At 45.5% G+C, this 25,100-nt stretch overlaps 1 protein-coding gene across 4 annotated transcripts in view; it reads left to right on the top strand.

Annotated features, from left to right (window-relative positions):
* The first annotated feature begins 14,255 nt into the window (after positions 1 to 14,255).
* Positions 14,256 to 25,100, top strand: part of PTPRG (protein tyrosine phosphatase receptor type G) — a 578,270-nt gene continuing 567,425 nt past the window's right edge. For all 4 annotated transcript variants that reach the window (XM_088662505.1, XM_035106777.3, XM_035106776.3 and 1 more), the window contains exon 1: positions 14,256 to 15,298. In XM_088662505.1, coding sequence (XP_088518631.1) covers positions 15,214 to 15,298 — 85 coding nt within the window. In that variant the 5' untranslated portion in view covers positions 14,256 to 15,213. The remainder of the gene's footprint in view (positions 15,299 to 25,100) is intronic.

Genomic DNA, 25,100 nt, shown 5'->3' with positions numbered 1-25,100 from the left:
TCCCTGACCACTGGTCCTGTTAGCTAGGGATCATGGGAGTTGTAGGCCAAAACATCTGGAGGGCTGCAGTTTGGGGATGCCTGGTCAAGACTATCAGTGGCTACTAACCATGATAGCTGTGTTCTACCTCCACTGTCAGAAGCTGCAAGCTTCTGCATATCGGTTGCAGAAAACTGCAGGAGGAGCAAGTAAAAAAAGGTAAAGGTAAAGGACCCCTGGACGGTTAAGTCCAGTCAAAGGCGACCATGGGGTGCGACACTCATCTCGCTTCAGGAGCAAGCATTCTGGTGCTGAAGTCCTGTTTGTGGGTTTCCCACAGGCAATTGGTTGGCCGTTGTGAGAACATGATAGCGGACTAGAGACAAGCTTGACCTACCAGGCTCAGTTTATGTTCTTATGCTCTCTGAATCCTTTCCAACTATTCAACGTTTTCCTGAATGGCCATGCTGAAATTTAACACAGAAAGAAGATACGCAACAGCTGTGCATTGACTGCACTTTATCTATTAACATATTTTTAGTATTAACAGATCTTCCTCTTCCTTCCCCCACCCTCTATGGCCTGAGGTATTCTTCCTCCCTTTTCTGCTGATAGTGAACCTTTGGGATGACAAACGTTGCATTGTAATGTCGAATAATATTGCTGCTGCTTGCCCTAAACTCTTTGTTAGCTTAAGCTGAATGTTTAATATGTGTGTGTGTGTGTGTGTGTGTGTGTTTCTTTGTTCCTCTCTGTTAAGGAAGCTGGTCCAGTTTTTAGACATATTCCAGCTGCTGGGAAAGCAACAGCAAAAGTTGTAGCTCCCACTGAAATTCAGTTTAGTCATTTGTGAATGTATTCCTTTGTTTTATATTCCGCTCTATCCACTGGTTTACAGCCATTTTTTTTATTTAAAAAAAAACTATATTAATGGCATTGCTATGGGACTGACAAGCTAAGGAAATTCAAGTGGTTTGCAGGAGGAGATGAAACAACAAAAATATAAAACTCTGAACATAAATACTTGGATTCAGATTACAGGTAGGTAGCCGTGTTGGTCTGAGTTGAAACACAATAAAAAAAATTCCTTCAGTAGCACCTTAAAGACCAACTAAGTTTTTATTTTGGTATGAGCTTTCGTGTGCATGCACACTTCTTCAGATACTTGGATTCAGAGTTGCTGTGAGTTGGGGCGTTGCTCCTGTGGGAGGAAATGGATGGGTGGTGTTATGACCTTGAGGTCCAGCAGTGACCAAGACAGCAAGGGTGCTTTCAGACTGTTGCTATTTTTGGGTGATTTCAAATTCAGGTTCCTCCACAACAAACCCACTTCCCCTAAAGATTGGATATTGTAAGGGGCAAAGAGTACAGAGAGCCCCCTCCCATCCTGAGGAGCAACTCCTCCACCAGCAGCAGTGCCAGCGGGGAGGGGGAAGAGTCAAGTGAGGAAGTAGGAAGGAGGAGTCGGGGCTCTGGCAGCATAGGAGAGCCCCTGCTACACATGGGAGAGGAAGAGAGGGGGGGAGAGGGGGAGAAGGAAAACAGGGAAAGGAGACCCTTTTCCCCTCCGGCTCCGGAATTACGCAGGAGGAAACGCGGAAGGCAATTTGGCGTGCCCAGACTCTTATGCTGGAAGAAGACGCGGAGCGCGCCATTCCAGGGTTCTGGTTCAGACTAGACTGATGTATCCTGTATAGCTCTATCACTGTAAATAGACTGCACTTAATAAAAGCATGAAAAGGCCAGAACATGCAGCGTCGTTACTCTAGAGTAGTCGCAACGCGCACCCTGTGACAGATATTTATTTATATGTTTGTTTGTTTGTTTGTCTGTCTGTCTGTCTGTCTGTCTGTTTGCATTAAGGAAAGTGATAGGAACACATATCCACGCTTCAATGTCTGCTGATGAGGACACAATGGGAGTGGCAGCTACTGGTAATTGTGCTTCTGTCCTTGCCTCTTGGTGACAATTTAGTCACATCCACAACCATCCATTTAAAACAAACAAAGTGCACATTTTAAAGCACATGGTTTACCCCCAAAAATTACGTGGACAGTGCCGGATTTACATATAAGCTAAAAAAGCTATAGCTTAGGGCCCCACTCTCTTGGGGCACCCAAAAAAAATTAAAGAAAAAAACCCTGGGTGTACATTTCCAAACTATAAGATAAAAAACAAATAAAATAAAGCGTACATATAGCAACAGTGTTTTGTTTGTGCTGTGTAGGCTCCTATGATATAAGTAATGGGCCCCGTCTGTTAGCCCGCTCCCTAAAATATCACTGGTTTGCTCATTTCTATATACATACCCTCCAACTCCCGGATTGAGAAATCCAGGATCAGTGGTGGCGCAGCACCGGAAGTCGCTTCTACACAGCGGAATTCGCTTCTACGCATGTCTGGACATGCGTAGAAGTGACTTCTGGTGCCAGGCTGCCCGTGTCCGCATGTCTGGGCACCAGAAATCGCTTCTGCGCATGTCCAGACATGTGCAGACAGCCGGGAGCCGGGACATGGCCGCTGGCAGGAGCTTTACAGGATGTTTGTTTAGTCGTTTAGTCGTGTCCGACTCTTCGTGACCCCATGGACCAGAGCACGCCAGGCACTCCTGTCTTGCACTGCCTCCCGCAGTTTGGTCAAACTCATGTTGGTAGCTTCGAGAACACTGTCCAACCATCTCGTCCTCTGTCGTCCCCTTCTCCTAGTGCCCTCAATCTTTCCCAACATCAGGGTCTTTTTCCAGGGAGTCTTCTCTTCTCATGAGGTGGCCAAAATATTGGAGCCTCAACTTCACGATCTGTCCTTCCAGGGAGCACTCAGGGCTGATTTCCTTCAGAATGGAGAGGTTTGATCTTCTTGCAGTCCATGGGACTCTCAAGAGTCTCCTCCAGCACCATACAGGATATTTACGGGATATAATCAATTCAGGATAACAGTAGGAAATGGTAACAAAATACGGGGGTTTCCCGCGAAAAACGGGAGACCTGGCAGCTATGTCTATATATAGGGTGCCTACATTCTGCGTGGACTGGTTGCAGGGCGACATGTGCAAATGGCTTTAGATACCTATTAGGTCCATAAATTATCGTATAGCATATATTAAACACAAAAAAACAGTGACAATTTGTTGTTGACAAAGGACAGCTGGACATATAACGGGCCCCATTACCTTCAGTAGCTTAGGGCCTCATCAAACCTAAATCCGGCCCTGTCTGTGGACTATAGTTCGTTAAAGGTATTGGGAATTGTGACTCTGCAAGACGTAATCTACAGTTCCCAGAATTCTTTGGGGAAAACCATGTGCTTTAAATGTTTGGTGTGGATGTGACCATAGTTTCCTCTCGGTTGCGTCCCAGATTGCAGTCTATTTACAGTATCTTAGCAGCACAAAAGGCCCACTGAATAAGAGCCAGGGCCTACACAGGGACTTTCCCCTGGGCCTGAGGAACTCATGATGAGTGGGGAGGAAAGTTTAGTCTCAGTTGTGATGATCCTGGAGCCCTGAATAGCTTTCATTCTCCAAGCAAGCTCCCCAAACAAATCTGAGATAAGCATTTCTTGTGGCTGAACTAGTGAACTGGATTTTCCTGAATGCTTCCATGCTCCAATGTGAGTGCCAAGGGTTTTAATTATTTTTAGATGTGGATTTATTTATTTATTTCCTTTTTTGGGTAGCATTTCATATGTATGCACAAGACTGGTGTAAAAGGCTGTCAGATTAAAGCACCATCACTTTAGGTACAGTTTATATAGGCTTAAATATGCAAGCATAGAATCATAGAATCATAGAGTTGGAAGAGACCACAAGGGCCATCCAGTCCAACCCCCTGCCAAGCAGGAACACCATCAAAGCATTCTTAACATATGCCTGTCAAGCCTCTGCTTAAAGACCTCCAAAGAAGGAGACTCCACCACACTCCTTGGTAGCAAATCCCACTGCCGAACAGCTCTTACTGTCAGGAAGTTCTTCCTAATGTTTAGGTGGAATCTTCTTTCTTGAAGTTTGAATCCATTGCTCCGTGTCCGCTTCTCTGGAGCAGCAGAGCAATGGGAACATTCAACAATGTCAACTTCCAACAAGGATCTACCAACAAGTCAAATAACAGGAGCTGTTTAACGACTCCTTAGACCTTAAAAAAAATAAAAAATACTCCATTGATCTCAGTGGGATTATTTGGGTGGATATCTACATTGCCACCACAGAAATAGTGGAAATGTGAAAATGACGTATATGACTAAAATCTATCGAGTTAACATTGAGGTGGAGAAACTGAAATGGAATGGCATACTTTTAAAGCATGAGCTTGTTTAATTATTTCTGAAGCTTAAACTTCATTTCCTTTAACGATGTCATTTTGCAAAGCAAAATTTCTCCTGCCCACTGACAGGAGGGAATTGCTCGGTTTCACAATTTGGAGTTTAAATTGTCCCAACTTTATGCCTCAACTCTGCACTTAATAACGTTTTTTGGCCATTGAATTCTTGTCTAAAGTGCACTCTGCTGCTCATTTTGCAATCCTTTCATCAACTACATCTTCCACAAAGCCTTGCTCCAAATCTTCCATTTGCTTGTCATGCGGCTAAACTAGTTATTTTGCCCCAAACCCTGATGTGCCTCCATTTTCTCTTCATTCTGTCTATTCCCTCACTGCCCTTTGTCGATTCTTGCACTTCAGAACAGGGGCCTCTTGGCTTAAACTTTAAAGTGCAGGTGGCTTCTGGATCAAGTAATGGGAGTTACAGATTCGTCCCCAAGAAAGGCAGAATTTTGTTGGTTTTAAAAAATAAAACAAAAGGTTTGTTTGACACATCACACTATGTGTAGGGGAACTTGTAGCTCTCCAGTTGTTGTTGAACGCCAGCTGCCATTGGCTCCAGTCAGCCTCGCCAATGGTCAGGGATGATGGGAGTTGTAGTCTTCTAACCAGATCAGGGGGGCAACAAGCTCACCATCCTTCCACTGCAAAGTAGTAAATGTAGGTTTGCCACTGAATATGTGCTCAAAAGGGAGCTGCAGCCAAACCAGGCTCTCTGATGAATGATTTATATGTGATACGTGTGTTAGAAAAACTTAGTTGTACATTCACAACTAAGTACAATATAGACCAGGGGTTCCCAAACTAGGGGCCGGATGCGGCCCAATTGCCTTCTAAATCCGGCCCGCGGATGGTTCGGGAATCAGCGTGTTTTTACATGAGTAGAATGTGTCCTTTTATGTAAAATGCACCTCTGGGTTATTTGTGGGGCCTGCCTGGCGTTTTTGCATGAGTAGAATGTGTCCTTTTATTTAAAAAGCATCTCTGGGTTATTTGCGGGGCATAGGAATTCGTTCATATCTTTTTTCAAAATATAGTCCGGCCCCCCACAAGGTCTGAAGGACAGTGGACCGGCACCCTGCTGAAAAAGTTTGCTGACCCCTGATATAGACCTAAACATGTAACAGGGCTCCTTCCTGGACTACTGCAGTGCACTCTACGTGGGGATGTCCTTGAAGACAGTCCAGAGGCAGCAGCTAGTACAGAATTCAGCTGTTAGGGTGGTAAGTGGGGCAGCCCAGTGGAACCCATGTGTCACCAGTCTTGAAAGCACTGGCTGCCAGTGAGCTACTGTGCCCAATTCAAGGTGTTGGTACAGAAGCAAAAAAAACCCACCCAACTACTAAAGCTTAGATATCAGTAGTGCCCACTTTCTGGACACAAGACTGTACTGGGAAACGGAACACAATGTGTTTGCGTGGTTGTGCTGAATTTTGGAAATCTAAACCACTTAGCATTTGGGTTTGAAGATGATGTTTGAGAAATAATCTGTCCTAGTTGATAACGTGCCCAATGTGCCTTCTGAATTGCAGGAAGATGCAGGGCTTCTTTTCAGCCAGGACTCACTAGAACTCAGTTCTGGCACCGTTTAGGTGGGCACCATTGCCCTTATAAGAGAACAAGGGAGGCGTTCGTGGTGAGTTCTGGCACCTCTCTTTCTAGAAAAATAGCATTGGGAAGATGTCTCTCTCCAAAAATCTGCGGCAAGTAGTAGTATCAGAACCCGTGGAAGAGGCTTGCTCACCCATTATTTCCTCGTTCACTTTGTGTTGTTGTTTTTTTTAAATTAAGTTTCCCATTTTAACAATCTGATAAAAGTCACATTAAAAACATTCCAAATTATAATATAATCAAACGGTACAAATTTTATGCCAAATTATAAATCTTCGGTTGACTTCCCATGCACTTTGCATCAAAGATAACAAATTTGGTAGAGCTTTGCGTGGAGACCATCCCAGGTTCAATCCTTGACATGTCCAGGTAAAATTGGGAGAGACTCACTATCTGAAACCCTGGGGATTCACTGTTTGCCAGCGTAGACTGGCCTGTCTCAGTCTTGGTTCCCCATATGTTGTTGGACCACAGTTCCTATCATCCCTGACCATTGGTCCTGCTAGTTGGAATGTCTGAGGACCCAAGGTGGGGAAAGGCTAGTGCAGCCAACACTGAGCTAGGCGGACCAATGGTCTGCCTCTGTATAAGGCAACTTCATGAGTTCCTGAATCATACCCAGCAGAACAGAGCTGCATTAATAAAAACCAGCCAAAGGCATGATGCAGCGTCGCAAGGTATAATTGTAACAAGTTGTCCCTTTCCTCTTTATTCTCCCTCCATCCCCATCCAATTCTTCATATACATTAACAGGCCTGCTTTAGAACTGATTAATGCCATTAATATCTGTCTGCTTCAATAAACCTTCTCATCTTTGAACTCCCTGCAATATTTGCTGCTCTCTTTCCCAGTTTTTAGACTAATTCATACATATGACAAATGTGAATCTGAGTTTCAGTTTCCTATTATTTCCCTTGTCGGATCAGATAAATTAACAGACTTCCATTCCATTCCCAAGAGTGATGTCCATATGCTGATGGAGGCAGCAGTAAAAGAAACAAAACACTCCCTCAGAGCCCCTTCTACAACTGGGAAGTGGCCGCTACTGCCTCAGATGCCCAAGGAAGACACACCAGTGGTATTTGCCCAAAGTCTGCTCAAACAGAGAAAATAAAATATAAGTTACCACATGTTCTCTTCACTCTTGCTTGGAAGCCAAACAGAAAGAGATGCAGAGTTTATTCTTCCCACCTTGATGTTGCTACTGTGCTTCGCGGTCAATAATATATCGCAACCTTTGCAACTTTCTCAATCAAGCTTGACTTTATTTTGCAATATTTTAGTTTTCTCTATCCCAGCTTTATCTGCAGTTGGAAACTCTTTATTTTAATCTTTGGGAAGACAATTGGCTCACCCCAGCAAGAGACACTCTTCCCAGCTGCACAGCATCAAAGCTGTAAATGGAACATGGCCTTTATACGGCTTTCTCTATTTGAACAGTTAAAGGAACAATTTGTACCTACCTCTTGTTGATAGACAATGTGCCATAGGCAAGGAGATACTGGGAAGGAAATAGCTAACTGCTTAATCTTGTTTGCTTCCATTTGCCAGACCTCTGTCATATATCTTTATGGCTCTTCAACCCAACCAAATTGCTAATGCAAAAAGAAAAATGACTCCCATCATTCCCGATCTCAATCTGATATATGCCAATGATGTAATAATGATTGACCTATGGCTGCAGGGGAAATTGGGTTGTGTATGCTCTGCTCTGAGCATCTGCACCAAAAGTATGTCTTTCTTAACTATTATGCCTTTCGAAATATTTCATAGATGTTAAAGCCAGAAGGAAGGATTTGATGCAAGTATAAGGCGTAATCACAGTTAATGCAAGCATTGGTCTGCAAACATTTTTTTTTCAAACCCTGGTTTTATATTCTGCTTTGTAGTCAGTGCTTAAGCATAATTTAGATTTTGTGAAGGTTTTATTTTTGAATTGTCTGCAATAGGGCTGCTAGGAGAGGCTGGGCAAGGTGCATGCCAAAGAACTCTGATGGCTGCAGCTCCACAAAAGTGGAGCATGTACAGTAGTTTTGAAATGTGAACCCAGACCCATAAAGCATTGTCATGTTTCTTGCAGCGGGTGTGAAATCAAGTGGAAGGACGTGTCGTATGAAAGCCCCCTACATGGATCTGTGGGATCAAAAGGACTCTTCACACTGCTCAACAAGATAGGATGACCACCTAAGCTCCACAATATGACTGTGTCCTTCCACAAGAACATGCACGGCACCGTCCAGTATGACAGTTTGTCCTCGGGTGCCTTCCTTCCCTATAAAGAGTGGTGTGAAACAGGGTTATTTTCTCGCTCCAACTCTCTCTGGCATATTCTTCTCCTATGTCTTTAGCTCGACTGAAGACAGTGTGTACAGTAATTCCATTCAAGAAGCGACGGGGGTCTGTTCAACCTGACATGTCTCCACACCAAAACAAAAGTGTGGCAGGTTCTCATCAAAGAAATTTTGTTTGTAGATGATGCAACCTTGGCTGTGCACTTTAAGGAAGCTCTACAGAGACTCAGCAACCATTTGGCCCAAGCCTGCAGAGAGTTCAGCCTGATGTAGACCAACATCTGGGTCAGGACGTCGCCAGCACTTGGTCTACCTGGGCTCTACCCTAACCAACAACCTTTCCATTGATGCTGAACTGGACAAACATATTGGCAAAGCATCCACGGCAATGGCTCGCCTCTCCAAAAAGGTTTGGGAGAATGCCATGCTAATGACCCATAATATCAAGATGAAGGTCTACCAGGCTTGCGTGTTCAGCATCCTGCTTTATGGAAGTGAGTTGTGGGCAACTTACAACTGTCAGGAGCAACACCTTCCAGATGTATTGTGTCAGGAAGATGTTGGGCATTACATGGCAGGACAGAGCCTCAAACAAAGATGTGCTCTCCCAAGCCCACCTTCCCAGCATGTTCGTACTTCTTTCTCAGCGACATCTACGCTGGCTTGGTCTTGTCCACAGACTGGAAGATGGCAGGATCCCCAATGACATGCTTTAAAGGGCACTGACATTAGGCACTAAGTTTGTTGGCAGAGAAGAGAGAGTTTTGGATTTGATATCCCGCCTTATCACTACCCGAAGGAGTCTCAAAGTGGCTAACAATCTCCTTTCCCCTCCTCCCCCACAACAGACACCCTGTGAGGTGGGTGGGGCAGAGAGACTTCAAAGAAGTGTGACTAGCCCAAGGTCACCCAGCAGCTGCATGTGGAGGAGCGGAGACGCGAACCCGGTTCCCCAGATTACGAGTCTACCGCTCTTAACCACTACACCACACTGGCAGCATTACAAAGACGTCTGCAAAGGTGATATAAAGGCTTGCATCATTAATCCTACCATATGGGAATCCCTTGCAGATGACCACAGTGCCTGGAGACAATAGGTCAGATCATATATCCACAGCAGTGACCAGAGAAGAAATGACCACTGGGAGCTCAGAAAGAAGAAACGTCATGGTGCCTCTGCAGCAGCACAAGTGGATGCCTTCATCTGCCCCAGCTGCAACAAAACATGTCTCTCCCACATCAGTCTCTACATCCACAGCAGGCACTGTAACTTCAGTGATTTGACTTCACCCCTAAAGGTGCCCTCCTCCATTGTCTCATGAGACAGACAGATGCCAACAATATATTGACTTACTTGATGAATAGAAACCCAAGTAGCTTTTTGTCAATGGGACAGCAGTGGAAGGAGTAACACTTTACCTAACTCCTACCTCAGGAACATGGGAACCATAAGGACATAAGAGCTTGCTGGATCAGGCCAATGGCCCATCTAGTCCAGCATCCTTTTCTCAACTGGATACCTGTGGGAAAGTCAACAAGGAGGACCCTCTGACAAAACATTTCATTGTTCTTTATTTTGGGACTTAACATGTCAAAATATCAAAATATTGGGGGCTAACATCAAAATATTGTGGATTAAAGCTCACAATTGGTTGGGACCCTCCTAAATAAAGGACATGGATACATCATCAGTTCCTATCCTCTGAGCTTCCTGTTGTTCTATGCCAGAAAATAGCGTAAATGGGGAGGGGGATGACCTCTAGCCTTCAAAACAAACTTTAAGGTAGTTTAGCCCCTTTGCTTATTTTTTGTCCTCTCTAATTGGAGCCATAACAGGAATATCCTCATTTGGAGTATCAGGTCACCAACATGCCATTTCATTTCCCCCTGCCTGCAGCCAATTTGTTTGGGGTTTTTTACACATCAAGGCAGAATTTTTGGACAAGAGAAAAGCATACAGGAAGCTGCTTTGATGGCAGTTTTGTCTGCTTGTCTGGCCTTGAAAATACTATTTTGTGGGAGAAAACACATACAAAGCCTAGATTGGGTATGTGAAGGAAGCACATTCTGAGGAGATGGATCACTGCTAATCCAGAACAATTACTTTTATTACCTTCTGGAGAAGTTTCTACATTGAATCGGGCCATGATCACACCATACATTTGCATTATGGTTTCACTTTAAACAGTCATGGCTCCCCCCCCCAAAGAATTCTGGGAGCTGTATTTTGTTAAGGGTGCTGTTAAGAGACTTTCTATTCCCTACCCAGAGCTAGAGTTCCCAGAGCGCCTTAGCAGTCAATCCAGAACAACAAACTGTTCCTCTTCACAGGGAGCTTTTTGAGGAAAGTGACGAAAATAGGGGCCCTCCTAACAGCTCTCAGCTCCCTAGTCAACCGTCAGCTTATTGGACAAATACAGTCGTGCCTTGGTTTTGGAACAGCTTAGTTCCTGAACGTTTTAGCTCCCGAACGCTGCAAACCCGGAAGTAACTGTTCTGGTATACAAACTATTTTTGGAAGCTGAATGTCCGATGGGGCTTCTGCGGCTTCCAATTGGCTGCAGGAGTTTCCTGCAGCCAATCAGAAGCCATGCTTTGGTTTCCGGGCGCTTTGGACTTCCGGAAAGGATTCCGTTCGACTTCCAAGGTATGACTGTACTAGGTAAAATGAAACACATATTTGGCTGACAAAAACAGCTGGTTGCTGTGTTGCCTTGTCTCTGAGCTCCTCAAGTTATCTTTGTGCGTACACAAAATTACTCTTCCTTTCTCTGCCTCTCACAAGCAGTACCATACCACTTCAAACAGCCACAGCTCCCCGCCAAAAGATCCTTGGAGCTGCTAAGGGTGTTGAGAGTTTATAGGAGACCCTTATTCACCTCATAGAGCAACATTTCTCAGAGTGGTTTCGCAGCCAATCCCTCTTTCCAGGGATCTCTGAGAATTTCATAGAATCTTAGAATTGCAGAGTTGGAAGGGGCCACGAGGCTCATCTAGCAGGAATCTTTTGCCCAACATGGGGCTTGAACCGACGACCCTGAGATTAAGAGTCTCATGTTCTACCAAATGAGCTATCTGTAACTCTCTGTTGGAGGTACAGGTGAACCGAGAATTAAAAGAATATTAATAGAAAAATCCTTTCCCATAGCATTTTTTTTGGGGGGGGGGAGGGAATCATTTTTCAGAATGGCATACCTTTTTATTTTTTAAGCAACATTTCAATCATAGACCTGTTTACTCAAAGGCAAAAGCGCCATTCAGTTCAGATGGGTTTTAAGTGGATATAAGTTGGATGTAAGTGAATGGGAGCAGTACATTCCAGAGAGTATGAGAGGTTGTTTCTGAGTGAAGAAGCATATTGTTTAAAATTGTTCTGATTGTAATGCTGCTTTTTGCATTGTTGTAACTTGCTCTGGGGCATCATGGCGAAGAGCAGGCAAGAATAATAATAAACCTTAACAATAATAGTGATGATATTCATATGATTGCAATGCAGCCCTGCATCAAAACACCTTATCCATATTATACATTTGATAAATTACCCAGATTGCGGTTTAGGAGCACAGGAAGCTGCCTGAGACTGAGTGAGACCGGGCAGGAGACCTTCTCAGCTCTACCTGGAGATGCCAGGGATTGAACCTGCGACCTTCTGCATGCAAAGCAGGTGTGCTATAACTGAGCTACAGTTCCCACCCAACCTCGAATAATTTGCTTTACCAACAATGCCCATGCATTGGTGGGTGGGAGGAGAGACACATTGGCCAGCCATATGCATAATGTTCTGTGTGAAGTTATGGAAATGCTCTAAATACGTTTGGAGCTCTCAAAACTCCAGGTTTTGAGAATTTTATTTTATTTTTTTGCACACTTGATGCAGCTGCATTGCATATAAGAATTTTGCATTTAAAATAAATAAATAACAACAACAATACACCAGCGTGTATCAAAGGTGGTGTAATAGTACAAGTAGCTTCAAAGAGATACAATTTAGATAAGTGTGGGATGTGCTTTTTTAAAAAAGAAAAATTACAAATGCCAAATTATCTTGACTCAATTATACATTTTATCCGGCTGGGGTGGAGGAGGGGAGTCCCAGCTCCCAGGCACTAGTTAGGAGCAGCATAAAGGCAAAATACTGTGCTGCTTATAACTAAAACTCGATAAAATCTCCCAGTCTAAAGGAAGGGACAAAACTCATTACAGATAAGGCATTTCCTCCAGAACGCCTCTCCCGGATTGCTTTTTATTTAAACGCATGGGCTAAAAAGGAAATCGCTCCCTCCTATCTTTCCAGTGATCAGCCTAGCCTCTGGGCTCTGCTTCATTCTGATCACAGCTATAAGGTTCCTTTTAACCTCTCCGCCACTGCTCATATCGCAATGCTGGGATCTTCCAAAAATGTTGTGGGTCTGGCTTAGGGGGGGGGAACCAACCCCCCCCCCCACAGACGCATATGTTTGCATTATTTTATGATGTTCGATCGGATTAGAACTGTTTAGTAAAAACACATCTAGGTGCTAGCTATTGTATTGCACTTGTTAGAAAAGACCCCGGTGCTAAATGGATCGATATTGCTTTAAGTCCCCCTGCTGTCAGGAAATTGAAAAAATATGCAGCCGGCCTGATTTTGCAAAAGGGGCTGCGGGATGAATCCGCAGGCTTTTGCCATGCAGAAAGTCTCTCTCTCTCGCTCTCTTTCTGTGTCTGTCATGTGCGTTCAATATTTGCTTGATATCTGCTACCCCGTCCATTAGAGCAAGTGTGTTTGAGAGAGAGCGTGCGAGGGAATATGGTTATATGCATCCAGCGGGGATGTGTACTGTACATGATAATAGTTTGTGTGTATGTGCATGAGTGCAGGGAGTGTGTGTGTGCGAGGAAGAAAGAGAATGCGGGAAACATTTCTCTGTGTGAAAGAGTGTGTGCCTGGAAGTGCGTGGGAGGGTGTGTGTGTAATTAAGTAAGTAATGCGTGGAGCGTTCAGCACAATACGGCAGCTGAGCTGCGTGTGCACGCGTGAGAGTGGGAATACTCGTATGTGTCCGTGAGGCAGAAATATTGTGTGCATTTGGACTGGGGCGGGGAGAGATTTCCCTTTTTCTGCCGGGTGGGTGGTTGCATGAGAAACAAAATTAATGTACATAAGGAAGTAACTGTGAAAGAGTTTCACAGAATTGTAGATACTGGGAGGGACCCCGAGGGTCATCTAGTCCAACCCCTTGCAATTCAAGAATCTCCGCTAGATCATACGTGACAGGTGGTACATCCAACCTCTGGTTAAAAACCTCCAAGGAAGCAGAGTCCACCGCCTCTCGTGGGAGTCCGTTCCACTGTCGAACAGTGACACATCTTCGTGGTGCACGGAATATTGTGCAATATATTCGCTCGTCTTGGCTTGATCTCTCGAAATACCGCTCATGAGCGAGTGAGAATATACCCTTTGTGTCTCCGGCGCGGGATGCACGCGTGCGAAGGCGTCCAGCGCGTGGCACCGAGCGAACGCGAAAGCACTGTGTGCGTACATGCGTGTAAGGATACGTGTAGGAATCCACCGAAGAAGAGTGTGAGAGAAGTTCTTGCAGGCGTGTGCCGCTGTCTGCCTCGGCGGACACTGCCTGCACGCCCGGCAAGGGCGAGAGTGGCGTCCCGGCGGCGGCGGCGGCAAGAAACGTCCCTTGCTCGCAGAGAGACGTGCTGGAGAGCTTTGCGAAACGCGTGCGCGAACGTGGAAACGAAATCCCTAAAGGATTTCCCTTCCCGCAAGAGGATCGCTTGCTGTGTGTGTGAGTGTGTGTGAGAGAGAATGTGCACAGTGGAGACGTGTGCGTGCAAGGAAACAGCGCGTCTACGTACAAGCATAAAAAGGTCTCTCCCCGAAATGCACACGTTTATTCACACACACACACTCTGCCTTTCCTTTCCTTTCCCTCCTCCGGCTCAACAGCAGAACTAGAGACGAGAGCGAGGCGAGCGGGCGCTGGCGCTTTAAGAGCCTCGAGTGCGCGCCAAGCCGAGACCCCCCCCTTTCCCCCCTCCCCTGCGCGCCCCCGCCTCGCCTCTCCTCTCCTCTCTCTCTCTCTCCCTTCCGCTCCCTCTCCCTCTCCGCTTTAAAGTCTCAGCCAGGATCTAGGCTCACATGTTACTTCCTGTATGGAAGAATGGAAAGCTTCCAGCAGCTCCTGCCTGACTGTTCCTCGCCAGCTTGCTCCGGAGCCCCAACTTCTAGCAGCGGGATGGACTGAGAGCTGCTCCGGGCAGCCCGACTCTTCGCTGCTGCTGGTGCTGCTGTTGCAAGCCCTCGATTGCTGGGGCTGGGGAGTGGATTTTGCTACTATCGCCGCCGCTGCTCTGACTGCTGTTTGCAATAATGCCTCCTTCCCTTTGGCCTTGCACGGTGCTGCCCGCATGAAGGCGAGAGGAGAGAGTCCGAGCCCAGCCGAGGCGCTCGTTAGCCACCGATCCCCGGCGCCGGCGCTGCTGCTGTTTTTGCGGGCTGGAGGGAAGTTGTGAGCTCTCGGCTCCCGAGTCCCGTCTCCCGGCCCCCTCATCCTGCTGCCAGCATTTGCTCCCGAGGCCTGGAGCGGCGGGTCTGCTGAACTCCGGGACTCTTTTATCTTTGCACACATACAGAGGCACAAATTCAGGGCAGAGAAGAGAGAAAGGAAGAGGCTGCGCGCGCGCGCGCCAATTTGCTATTATTATTTTTAATAGTGAGGGGCGGGGGGGTTGGTCCATCGCTTCGGCTTCCCTCTTTTTCTTTTTCGGGTTAACCCCCACCCTCCCCCGCTTTTTCTTTTTTCTTTTTTTTGTTCCAGAGACAGGGCAGGAAAGTGTGCAACTTTTTCAAAAAAATACTATTTTCAACAAGTTTCCCACCCCCGCACCTTCTCTCTTATCTCTCACACACATCGTATTTTTTGTTGTTCGTGTATGTGGAATCCTCATCCTTCTGAATTTTTAAAAATATAGTTAAAGAGAGAACCCCCTTCTGTTTGTTTCGATGTGCGGCTTTGGAGATGCGGAGGCTACTGCAACCGTGTTGCTGGATCTTTTTCTTGAAAATCACCGTCTCCGTGCTCCATTACGTGGTGTGTTTCCCCGGTGAGTGGAAATCTTAATATGGGGTTGATTTTTATTTTTGGTGGTGGGGGGAGGGGGCAAGATCTCTTATCTCTCTCTACCTCGCGATCCGTGTGTCTTGTCTTCCGTTGCGCTTACACGTCCCCTCCAGTCGCCCCCATTTGTGGTGTGTGTGTGCGCGCTGTCACTGTGTGGACCAAAAAGGGGGGGAGGGCGTGCTTCGCCCCCCCCAACCGACCCGGTACATCTATAGATCTGCCGGATCCCCCCTCTCTCTCCTAGGAAGGCGTGTTTGGCTGCTGCTTGTTGGAAAATACGTGTGCGCCTGTGAAACTGGATCTGAGGATAACGAAAAGGAATCTCGCTTCTTGGGGAAGCAATAGGATACCCCTATTTGGGTGGGGAGATTCTGGGGAACAAAACCTCAAGCCCATTAGCACCACTCTTCGCAACTTCTCCTGCCACCCCCCCTCTCTTTCTCTCCTTCCTTGCCTCTTCCTCTCCCCCCCCCCCCAACAACAAACCTCCGGTTTCTTCCCTTCTTACTCCAGCCCATCACCCGCTCCTATACTTGTGGCAAATCAATGAAGGAGAGAGCGAGCGAGCCCGGCGCTCCTCCCGCAGTGCTCAGCGTGTAGCGGCGTAGTGTGATCCCATCCAGCCTTGCCTCGGTGATGAGTGGCTGTGTGTGATTGTGCCCGCCAGCGCCGCTTCTCCCTTCCTCACCCGTGTGTGTGTGTGTGTGTGTGTGTGTGTGTGTGTGTGTGTGTGTGTGTGTGTGTGTGTGTGTCTATCTGTCTTTAATAGGACTGCCACTATAATAGTGCTGCCGCCTATCCGCTCGCCTTACCTCTACCCTTTTAGCAGCCACATAGAACCTCTCCAACCCCACCGCCCGGAAAAAAAACACAAAACCCACTCCTGCTTGGTGAATTTCCAGGAAGAGCAAGCAGCCAAACCCCCAAATTCGGGGGTTGCACCCCCCTTAAACTCCTTCATCGTGATCTCTTTTTTTGGGAAGGGGGTTAAGAGAGTGGACACCCCCTTTTTTCACACACACACCTTCCCCCTTTTTGTAGTCTTTCCCTCGCCCTGCTGAGATCTCAGATTTGGTGCAGTGCTTCCCTGCAGGGTAGGAATGCCAGCTCTCTGTGTGTCTTTTTTTTTGGGGGGGGGTACGTTTTCCCTCCTCTGTGCTAAAGGCTGTGTGTGCACAGGGAGTGGGTTCCAGCCATGCCACCTGGGTGAGGAGAGATAACAGCTGGGCGTCAGCCTCTGACAGAGATGCTGGTCCTAAACCCTTTTCTTTTTCCACCTTCACCTGCAGCATTTCTGCACACCTTTCAGCCTGATAAGCTGGGCTGGTGTCACATCGTTTGACCTTGATTTGCGGGGTGGGGTGAGGAGGGCGATGTTAATGAGTTAGGACCGGAGGAAGGTCAGATCCTGGATAAGGAGGTGCAGGAGAATTGGGGGGTCTGAAAAGCACAGGAGACCGCTGGCCTAAAAAATCTCTCGCTCAGCCTTCCCTCTTTCTGGAGAACTGGGCATGGCCAAAAATCATTCCCAGGCTGCTGGGCGTTTACTTGGAGTCTTTTGCCTCTGTGGTGTGTTGTGTTAAACGTGGGCGTGTGGAGGGGGGGGGAAATATGATTGCATTTGCTGTCTCCCCCACTTCTTAGGCACAGTGGGAAACCTTGTGGTTTAAGGCAAGGTTCTCCAACAGTTGCCGAGTGCAGCAAACTTGCTCCCCCTTCCCCTTTTGCAGGCTTGAGCCTGGAGCTGAGAAAAGTTAAAAATGTCAGGGAAGCTTGGAGGAGAGAGAGAGAGAGAGAGAGAGAGAGGGAGAGAGAGTTCTCTACCCCCTCCCCTTTCCCACCATATACAGTACCATAGATGGACCATAGAGGCACTGCAGAGCTTCAGTCTTTTCCTGGATTTTGTTCAGCACATATCCCCAAAGTCCCCCAACATATGCACACAGATCTCCTGAGAAAGAGCTGTTTTTAAATTTAGCATTAACCCTTCCAAGTTCTGTAAAGGTATGGGCTTTTTTTTAAAAAAATCACACACCATATCCTTCTGCATTTCATTTAAGCACAGTGTTGCATGCCACAGCTGGAAATAGGAGTATCTGAAACCTTCCTATGTGTATTACTAACAAAGTGTAAAAACAAAAACAAAAAAACTGCCAATGAATTCATTTCCACGATCAACTTATTTCATTCATTCTTTTCTTTCTTTCTGGTAGGGGCGAGTAGCTAGCAAATTTGCCTGAAGGAAGATGCCCCTGTTATACATGGCATCTCACCGCCACACACACACAAATGCATATACACAATGCTTAAAAGGTTACCTGGTTGACTTGTTGACTTAAAAGAACAATCCTATACATGTCCAAGAAAAAACCCAGTTCAGATCAACGGAGCAAGCTGCAATCCTGTACCTGGGAGTGGGAGAAACTCCATGCCACTTCCTTTATGTATAGGATTGCTTTGCAAATATGCCTCAGGTAGATGGGGACCTTCAAACTGGGATAGTAAGCGAACCATGTGAAGCGTGATCTTATGCATCTGTTAGGAATTGAAACCCCATTGAATTCAATGGGACGTACTCTTAAGTGCGTATGGAATGGGACTGTAGCCTAACTTTAGGAAACCCTATAGTCACTTGGATGTGATTCGCATCTACACCCCCTCTGACCACAGCAACTTCCTCTATGCTGTGGCTGGTTTTTATTAGGCTTTTAATACTTTTATTTTTTATTGGCACCTCTTTATAGCTGAGATTAAAAGCAGAAAGTTTTGTGACATTGACCTTTTTGATGCTATCTTTTTATCTTGGATCATTTTATGGGTTGAAAGAAAAGTGTAACGGGGTGGGGAAAAGAAAGATGTTTTAAAAAACTGCAATTTTATACATGCGCATGCACACACACAAGCTCTATTCAATACAGTGTGGTTAACTTCAAGTAAACATGGATAGGATTGTACTATAAAAGAGCAAAACTGGACATTATACAAATAGTTCAACTGCATCTGAAATTATCTCTTGAAGTGGGAGTGGGGACTCTTAATCGGCCTCGGCAAGCATGGAGAGCTGGTCAAGGATGAAGGCCGTGATGCAGATCTTGTTGGGCTACAAGTTCCTCACCCTGTTCTAGTAGCTCCTTCAATTTGATTCGAAAAAGGTTGGAGAAGGTGGAGATAGGGGACTTAAAACTTCTCACTGTTTGAAATTCTGCAGCTCTCGAGAAGAAGCATTTATCTTCTTTAAATTGATTTCTTCTCAATCCCGCCTGTACAAGTGAAGCCTTTCTTTCTGATTTTGATATATATTGTGCAGTAATTACATCTAGAAGGCAGGCTTATGGGATCACTTTAAGGAAACACACATTGATGTAAGTTTCATACGACACCATTGTAAGGGCTGCAAAATTATAAATGGAATTCGGACTATGTGACACTTCTTGCATCACAGACTCATGAGATCTGCTTGCACTTGTGTGTGAGAGATGTGGCTTCTGAGATGTTTGGCATATTAACAACAATAATGGATAAAAGAAGGTTCGGTTTTAGGTTTGAGGAATCTTTGTTCAAAGGCAAGCTGTATCTCATGAAGAGTGCTTGTGGTTATGAATTAGAGAGGTTATTGCACATGTTTAGCATACAGATTCGATCCTTGGTTTCTCCAGTTAAGAGAACCTCCTCGTGCAAGTCTGGGAAAGACGTTTGCTTGAAACCTTGTCCTGGAGAATTGTCTCCAGAAAAGGTATGCAGCAGCACTAGCTTAGATAGGACTGTTGGCCTGATTCCTTGTGTGAATCAATTTAATAGGCCTGGTCCTCATATCTCATAAAACCACAGTTAATGTTTAACTATGGTTTAATGTGAATGAACAGTTTGCTGGTGCACACTGCTCAGAAGTCCCCTGCTTCTCTGCTCCCCTGTTCCTAGCTGTGCTGGGAGCAGCAGCCCTGGCTTGTCATGCCATTTGAACCTGGGTGTGTAGGGGAAACAAACCATGACTGCAGGTTCTGACATCACAACAAGCCCAAGGTTTGTTGCGCCTGGAGGATCAGAGCAGGAACATTTGAGCACCTTGCACCACCAACAGGCAACTTGTTTGCATTAAATCGTACTTAAACCATCAGAGTGGTTTAACTTGATGTGCAAGCACACTCACTGCCGTGTAAGTTGGTGTTTTGCTGTTTCTTCAAAAATACAGTTGTCACGCACAGCGGGTGAGGTGTTTTAGAATGGTAGGATGCAGGACGGTCTCCTGCATACCAGGGGGTTACAGATTCAGTTGCCACACTTGTCTTGGTGAATGGCCTTCCGGCCTCCTGGCAGGTCCTTCTCCTGAGCTCTCTGTGGTCACGCTATGCTTTAGAAGCACTTGAAGTTCAATGTGGTGTCAAGGAAGAGACTTCCCCACGTTGGTGGAACAACAATGTAATGGGAGCTGCACATCTGGGCGGGTTACTAAGACCAGCCCAAAACTCTGGATACTGTTGAGATATGGTGCAAGAGGGTTGTTAGAGGCGGTAGCACCTGTGGAATCAAGATGTAGGAGAATGGATGCTGTTGACAACCCTCAGCCTTAACATGCAAAGAGAGAGGGAGTTGGGTGCATTTGCAAGTATCACTCCAAGCTACCTACATGCTTCATTACCAAGTCCACCAAACACGTTCCTTCATTGAATGGGAAGATCTGAAGGTCTAAGCGTGCTTGGCTGAATGTGCTTAGAAGCTCTTCCCTTTCAATGCAGGAAGTTCGAGGTTGGACTGAGATGAGCCCCTCCCTAGTTTTAGCCATTGGTGTGTTTGGGCTGAACATTTGAGGAGGGCTGATGTCAGGCTTTGAAGTAGCTATTAGTGGGGAATCTCTGCCTAGCACATAGCTGTTCAAGTCTCTTTCACTGTCTGCATATCACAAAAGCAGGTATGTTATAATGTGCTTACCAGCCCAAATTACAGAGAGAGGGAGGGTGATTATTTCTACTCTTAGCCAAGTTCTTGCGAGATCTAAAATAGCATAGCAACGCTTTGCCCTGAAATGAGCATGCTAAAGCTTCTCCCAGCATCAGCTTTGGTTACTGGGAGGAAGGGGACTACATGGTCACTTTACCGGATGGATGCTGTACATCGCCTGCAAAACATTTGCATTGGCCCACCTGGTGAAATGTGCTAATGTACCGCAGGAATTGGCAGGTTTTTACAAATGCGTGGTAAGGTACAGCTGTTCAGGAAAGGCAATGCAGCATCGACACACACACACACACTCTGGTGGGAGATCCCAGAAGTATTTATGGGGCAGGAACTAGGGCAAGCCTGTAAATAAGCAATAGCTCGGTTACTTGTGGTAAGAACTGTATCCGATAACTGCATAGGGAAACAATGTGCAAAACACCCCTTCCCCCTACATCCCTTAGCCTAAAAGCTACATGACCCTGTAGGCTTTTTTTTTTTTTAGTAGGCTGGTAACTTATTTGCAAGGCTGCAACACACCAAAGGACTTGTCATCATTTCTGCATGCAAGGCTTCAGTTCAGCACACACCTACCAGGGCTTAAGTCTAGTTAAACTTGGAATGGCGTGGGGGCCTTGTTTCTGCGGATTTATTGTTTAGGATTGTGCCGTAAACCTGTTGTTTAGAAGTTGAACAAACAAATAAACAAATAAATAAACACAGATACTGACAGGCTATCGTTCTGGCACTCATAACATCCTGGAAGTATATTCCTACCTAAACTATGAATAATAGTTGTGTTAAGCATTTTAGGCTGATTTGCAAATAACTTTGCCTTTGAAATTAGGCACATACACCCCCCTGCTAGTTCAATTTTTTTAAAAAATTAGCCATATTTAATGAAAGCTGGTGACTCCTTGATGATGTGTATTTCACAGCAGACTCCTTTGCACAGAAGTAAGGCTGAAGCACAAGTAAGACTGAAGCACAAGTGTTCTCTATCATTGATCAGATGTGTCAGTCGGTGGCGTTCCTTTTCTGTCCCAGAAAGAAGCTACCGTACTTGGAACAATAGTGTTTACTAGCAAGAGGCGAACAATGTTGGAAGTTCATTTTCCCTCTCCCACGTTGCCTTCTTTATATAGGGCGCTTTGTAGGTAGTAGGTACGTGAATACCTGCAAAAATAACTAGCATCGTACAGTGCGTGGTGGAGCATGATTAAATTCTCCTGGCATTGGTGGAACGTATGCAGTGTCCCGAAGAGAATGGCATATGCTAAGAGATCAGAATTTTATAAAAGATACCTGATTTGGACCTCAACCTTGTATATGAAGAAAGGACCTGTTTTCTCAGCAGGTACTCTGTAGCCGTCTGACAATGCTGGATATGCCATAATCCACTGTCTTAATCCCATTGAAATCATTAGGCTTAAGTGCTCCTAAGATTGTGCTAGATGCCTGTGTCTGCATTTGTAAAATGTTATTTATTGGCATGTGTGTGAGTACATACAAGCAAACCACTTATCATAGTTGTTGTTTTTCTGCCCTGGGCTTTCTGATTTGGGCTGCACACAAAATATACTTTGCTGAGCACATTTATAATCATTTGATAAATCCTGCTTGGTCGGGACATTGTATGGTTTCAATGTCCTCACTGTATCCGTAAGCTTTTGAAAGGCATGATTTTATATCTTGGTTTTCATGTTTCTGAATGAAAACTTATTTTGAGTTTTATATTCTCCTGCTGAGTATTCTTCTGAGCTATAGAAGTGTCTCTCTGTAAATGTGTTTGGGAAACTGGGCTTATTTGCGTTTGTCTACAGCAAGTGTGTGTGTGTGTGTTGTCTCTTAGAAAGTATGGAATGTACAGGAGAGGGCCCTCCAAGACTTGTGTTAACTCCTATCGCCTTATGGAGATGAAACATCTTACATTTTAATGGTGGCTTTCCTTTCGATGGTCTCCCCCTCACCCCCGGCTCCTCGCCATACTTTATCTTTTCGGTAGTGCCTAATGAAGTCCTTGCTGATTAAGAATGTCAAATGTCTCTCTTCTTTTTCCCAGGCAGTGGCAGATGAGCTGGCTAGCAGGCTTCAGAGGGAAAGCTGAGAGGAGAGTTTGATATCCACCAGCAGGCTTACAGAAGCTGGTTTTTCAGTTAATGACGCCAGGGTGTAGCTTTTGAAACCTTCAAGCAGTCTTGGAAACTGTGCGCATCCTTCGGAAATGCAGCGAGGGGGCTTGGAGGGAGGGAGGGAAAAATAGAAATTCGGCACATCCAGTGGTGGAATGAAAATAGTACGCTGCCAGTTTCTGGGAGAAATGGAGCATAAGATGTGTAACTGAATACCAGTGTCAGGGCTTTCGTTTACGTGTCCTCGTTTTGTGCACATTTTATTTGGCCACTTAATGTGTGGAACAAAAGTTAACGTTTGCCTGTATGTATCTGGCTGAAGTGGACTCTGGCCCACCACAAAATCTTACACGACAATAACTTGAGTCTTTAGCTTGCCTCTTAGGTGTTTTTGCTGTGCAACAAATTGATTACAGCTGGTCCTCTAGAAACAGAGGTTGCATCCAGCATTGATGTTCAGCTTGTGGAGCAACAGGGAGGGAAGCAGTTTCCAGCAGTTCCACCTCCCCTTTGCAGCCCTCCATGCTCCCCAGTCTGTTCTGGAGGGTCCCTGCACCCTCCAGAGCAGATTTAGAGAGGTGTGTGTAGGGAGGGGGGTGCTGGGGAGAGGGTAGCCAAAAGCTGCTTCCTTCTTGTGATTATGATTTTTTTAAAAAAGCATTGCTTTCAGCTGAGCAGCACTGTCAAATGCAACCCTTAAAAGTAGGGACCCACATGTGGAAATAATAATAATTAAAAAAATGTAAATCAGCTGATATAGGATGAGAGTATTAGCAGAATCAGTTCTTTGGGGATGTTCTGGTTAAGTGTTCTTTCCTTCTGTGTTTCTGGTGTTTGTTTTACTGCAGTGAGGTGGGCTAAATTGCTTTCTGCTGCAGATTGGGGTAAATGAGGGCCTTAAATGTGACACGTGTACAGTGGTACCTCGACATCCGAACAACTCGACTTCCGAAGGTTTCGACTTCCGAAGTTGACAAACCCGGAAGTCTTTTGCCGTGCACGCATTCTGCGCCTGCGCAGAAGCGGCGCGCGCGGTCGGCACATGCGCAGAACGGGCGCTTCGACAACTGAAGACTTCAACTTACGAAGAGCGCCGCGGAACGGATCGTCTTCGTAAGTCGAGGTACCACTGTACATTAAGTAGGCTAATCTTGCACAAAGTCTTCATGTCGAATGAACGTTCTCCTGTGATTCCTGGCTGGGGGAAATGAAATACTGAGGAAGCAATGAAGCTCCTCAGAATCGAAATTAGCACCAGGGAGCTTGTTGCTGCATTGTCAACTTCAGAAATGCTTACAAATCCTTAGACATTTGGCACTCCTAAGTTTTATTGCTAAGTTTTATTGCTCCTAAGTTTTTAATCAGAGCTTTGGCTTTTCTTTGTAACTTGCGCAACTTCTAGTCTTGGACTTTGCCTTCGGTTATGAAAAACGTTTTAAGGCTCCGCACATTGTGATTAGAGCCCCATCGATGGCAGTTTGGAAACTGTTCAGTTCTGATTTTAAGTGGTCTGCTACATTGAAAAGGGTTGCAAATGGCTACTCAGAAACATCTTGTTAGGAGACACACATGTACACACAGATTTCAAAACATCTGGCTACCCATATGCCCATATCAATGGCCATGTGAATCTTGCGGACTGAGTTAAGTTGGCTAAATCAGCCTCTCCTTAGCGGGAGACTAGATTGGGCCTTTAGCACAACGGGCTAAAGAAAGAAAAGGGCTATGGAAGGTCTTACTGCTCCTCACTGAGGTTTGCGCCTAACTTAAAAGAATTAAATTGGTGACTTAATTGAAACAAATGTGCTACTTACCTTCTTTCTTTGGTTCTTGAAACCAAAGTACGGTAGTTTTGCATCAGGTTCCGGTAAACTATGTAATAAGAGCCGGTGGAATTTTCATGGGTTGGATTGTATTTTTGGGTTGGATTGTATTAATTCTATAAGCCAGATGAACTAAACTAATTTAATGCCTGGTTATGCCGGCATTCATGCTATTATTGGGGTGTGTTGCTTTGTAGCAGCTCCAAAAGCACAGGCTATGAAATCCCCAGAACCACCTGCTTTTGGAGTTCCCATAGGCTTCTGGTTGTCCATTGTGATAACAGGATGTTGGAACACACAGGCCATTTTCTTGACCCAGCAGGGCTCACCTTATGTTGTTTTGTTAAGTTTTAATAACAATATTCAACATTTATATAGCTCAGGGGTGGCAGTGATTACCCCCTTTTTGTTGAGCTTTTTTTAGGAAGGCAAAAATGTTGAGCTTCTTGGGGGGTTGGGGGAGCCAGTGACCTACCAGTAGACCATGATCTACCTGTTGGACGTGCCTGATATAGCTCTTTCAAATGATTCACATGCATTTTCTAGATGTAATCTTACAACACTCCTGGAAAGTAATTCTGATTTATTATCCCCCATATTGCAAATCTAGGGACTGAGACAGAATGGCTCAATTATTATATATTGCATTTTTAAAAGCTTGGCTTATTTGTAAGCTACCCATGGATACCTACTGATAGCCAGCTGTATAAACGCAATGCAGTGGTACCTCTGGTTACGGACTTAATTCATTCCGGAGGTCCGTTCTTAACCTGAAACCATTCTTAACCTGAGGTACCACTTTAGCTTATGGGGCCTCCCGCTGCTGCTGCGCCGCTCGCACGTGATTTCTGTTCTCATTCTGAGGTAAAGTTCTTAACCCGAGGTATTACTTCTGGGT

Source organism: Zootoca vivipara, chromosome 2 (assembly GCF_965207765.1).
Source record: "Zootoca vivipara chromosome 2, rZooViv2.hap1.1, whole genome shotgun sequence".
NCBI lineage: Eukaryota > Metazoa > Chordata > Lepidosauria > Squamata > Lacertidae > Zootoca > Zootoca vivipara.
Note: the sequence above shows the minus strand (reverse complement) of the source record. Positions and strands in the feature narration are given on the sequence as shown.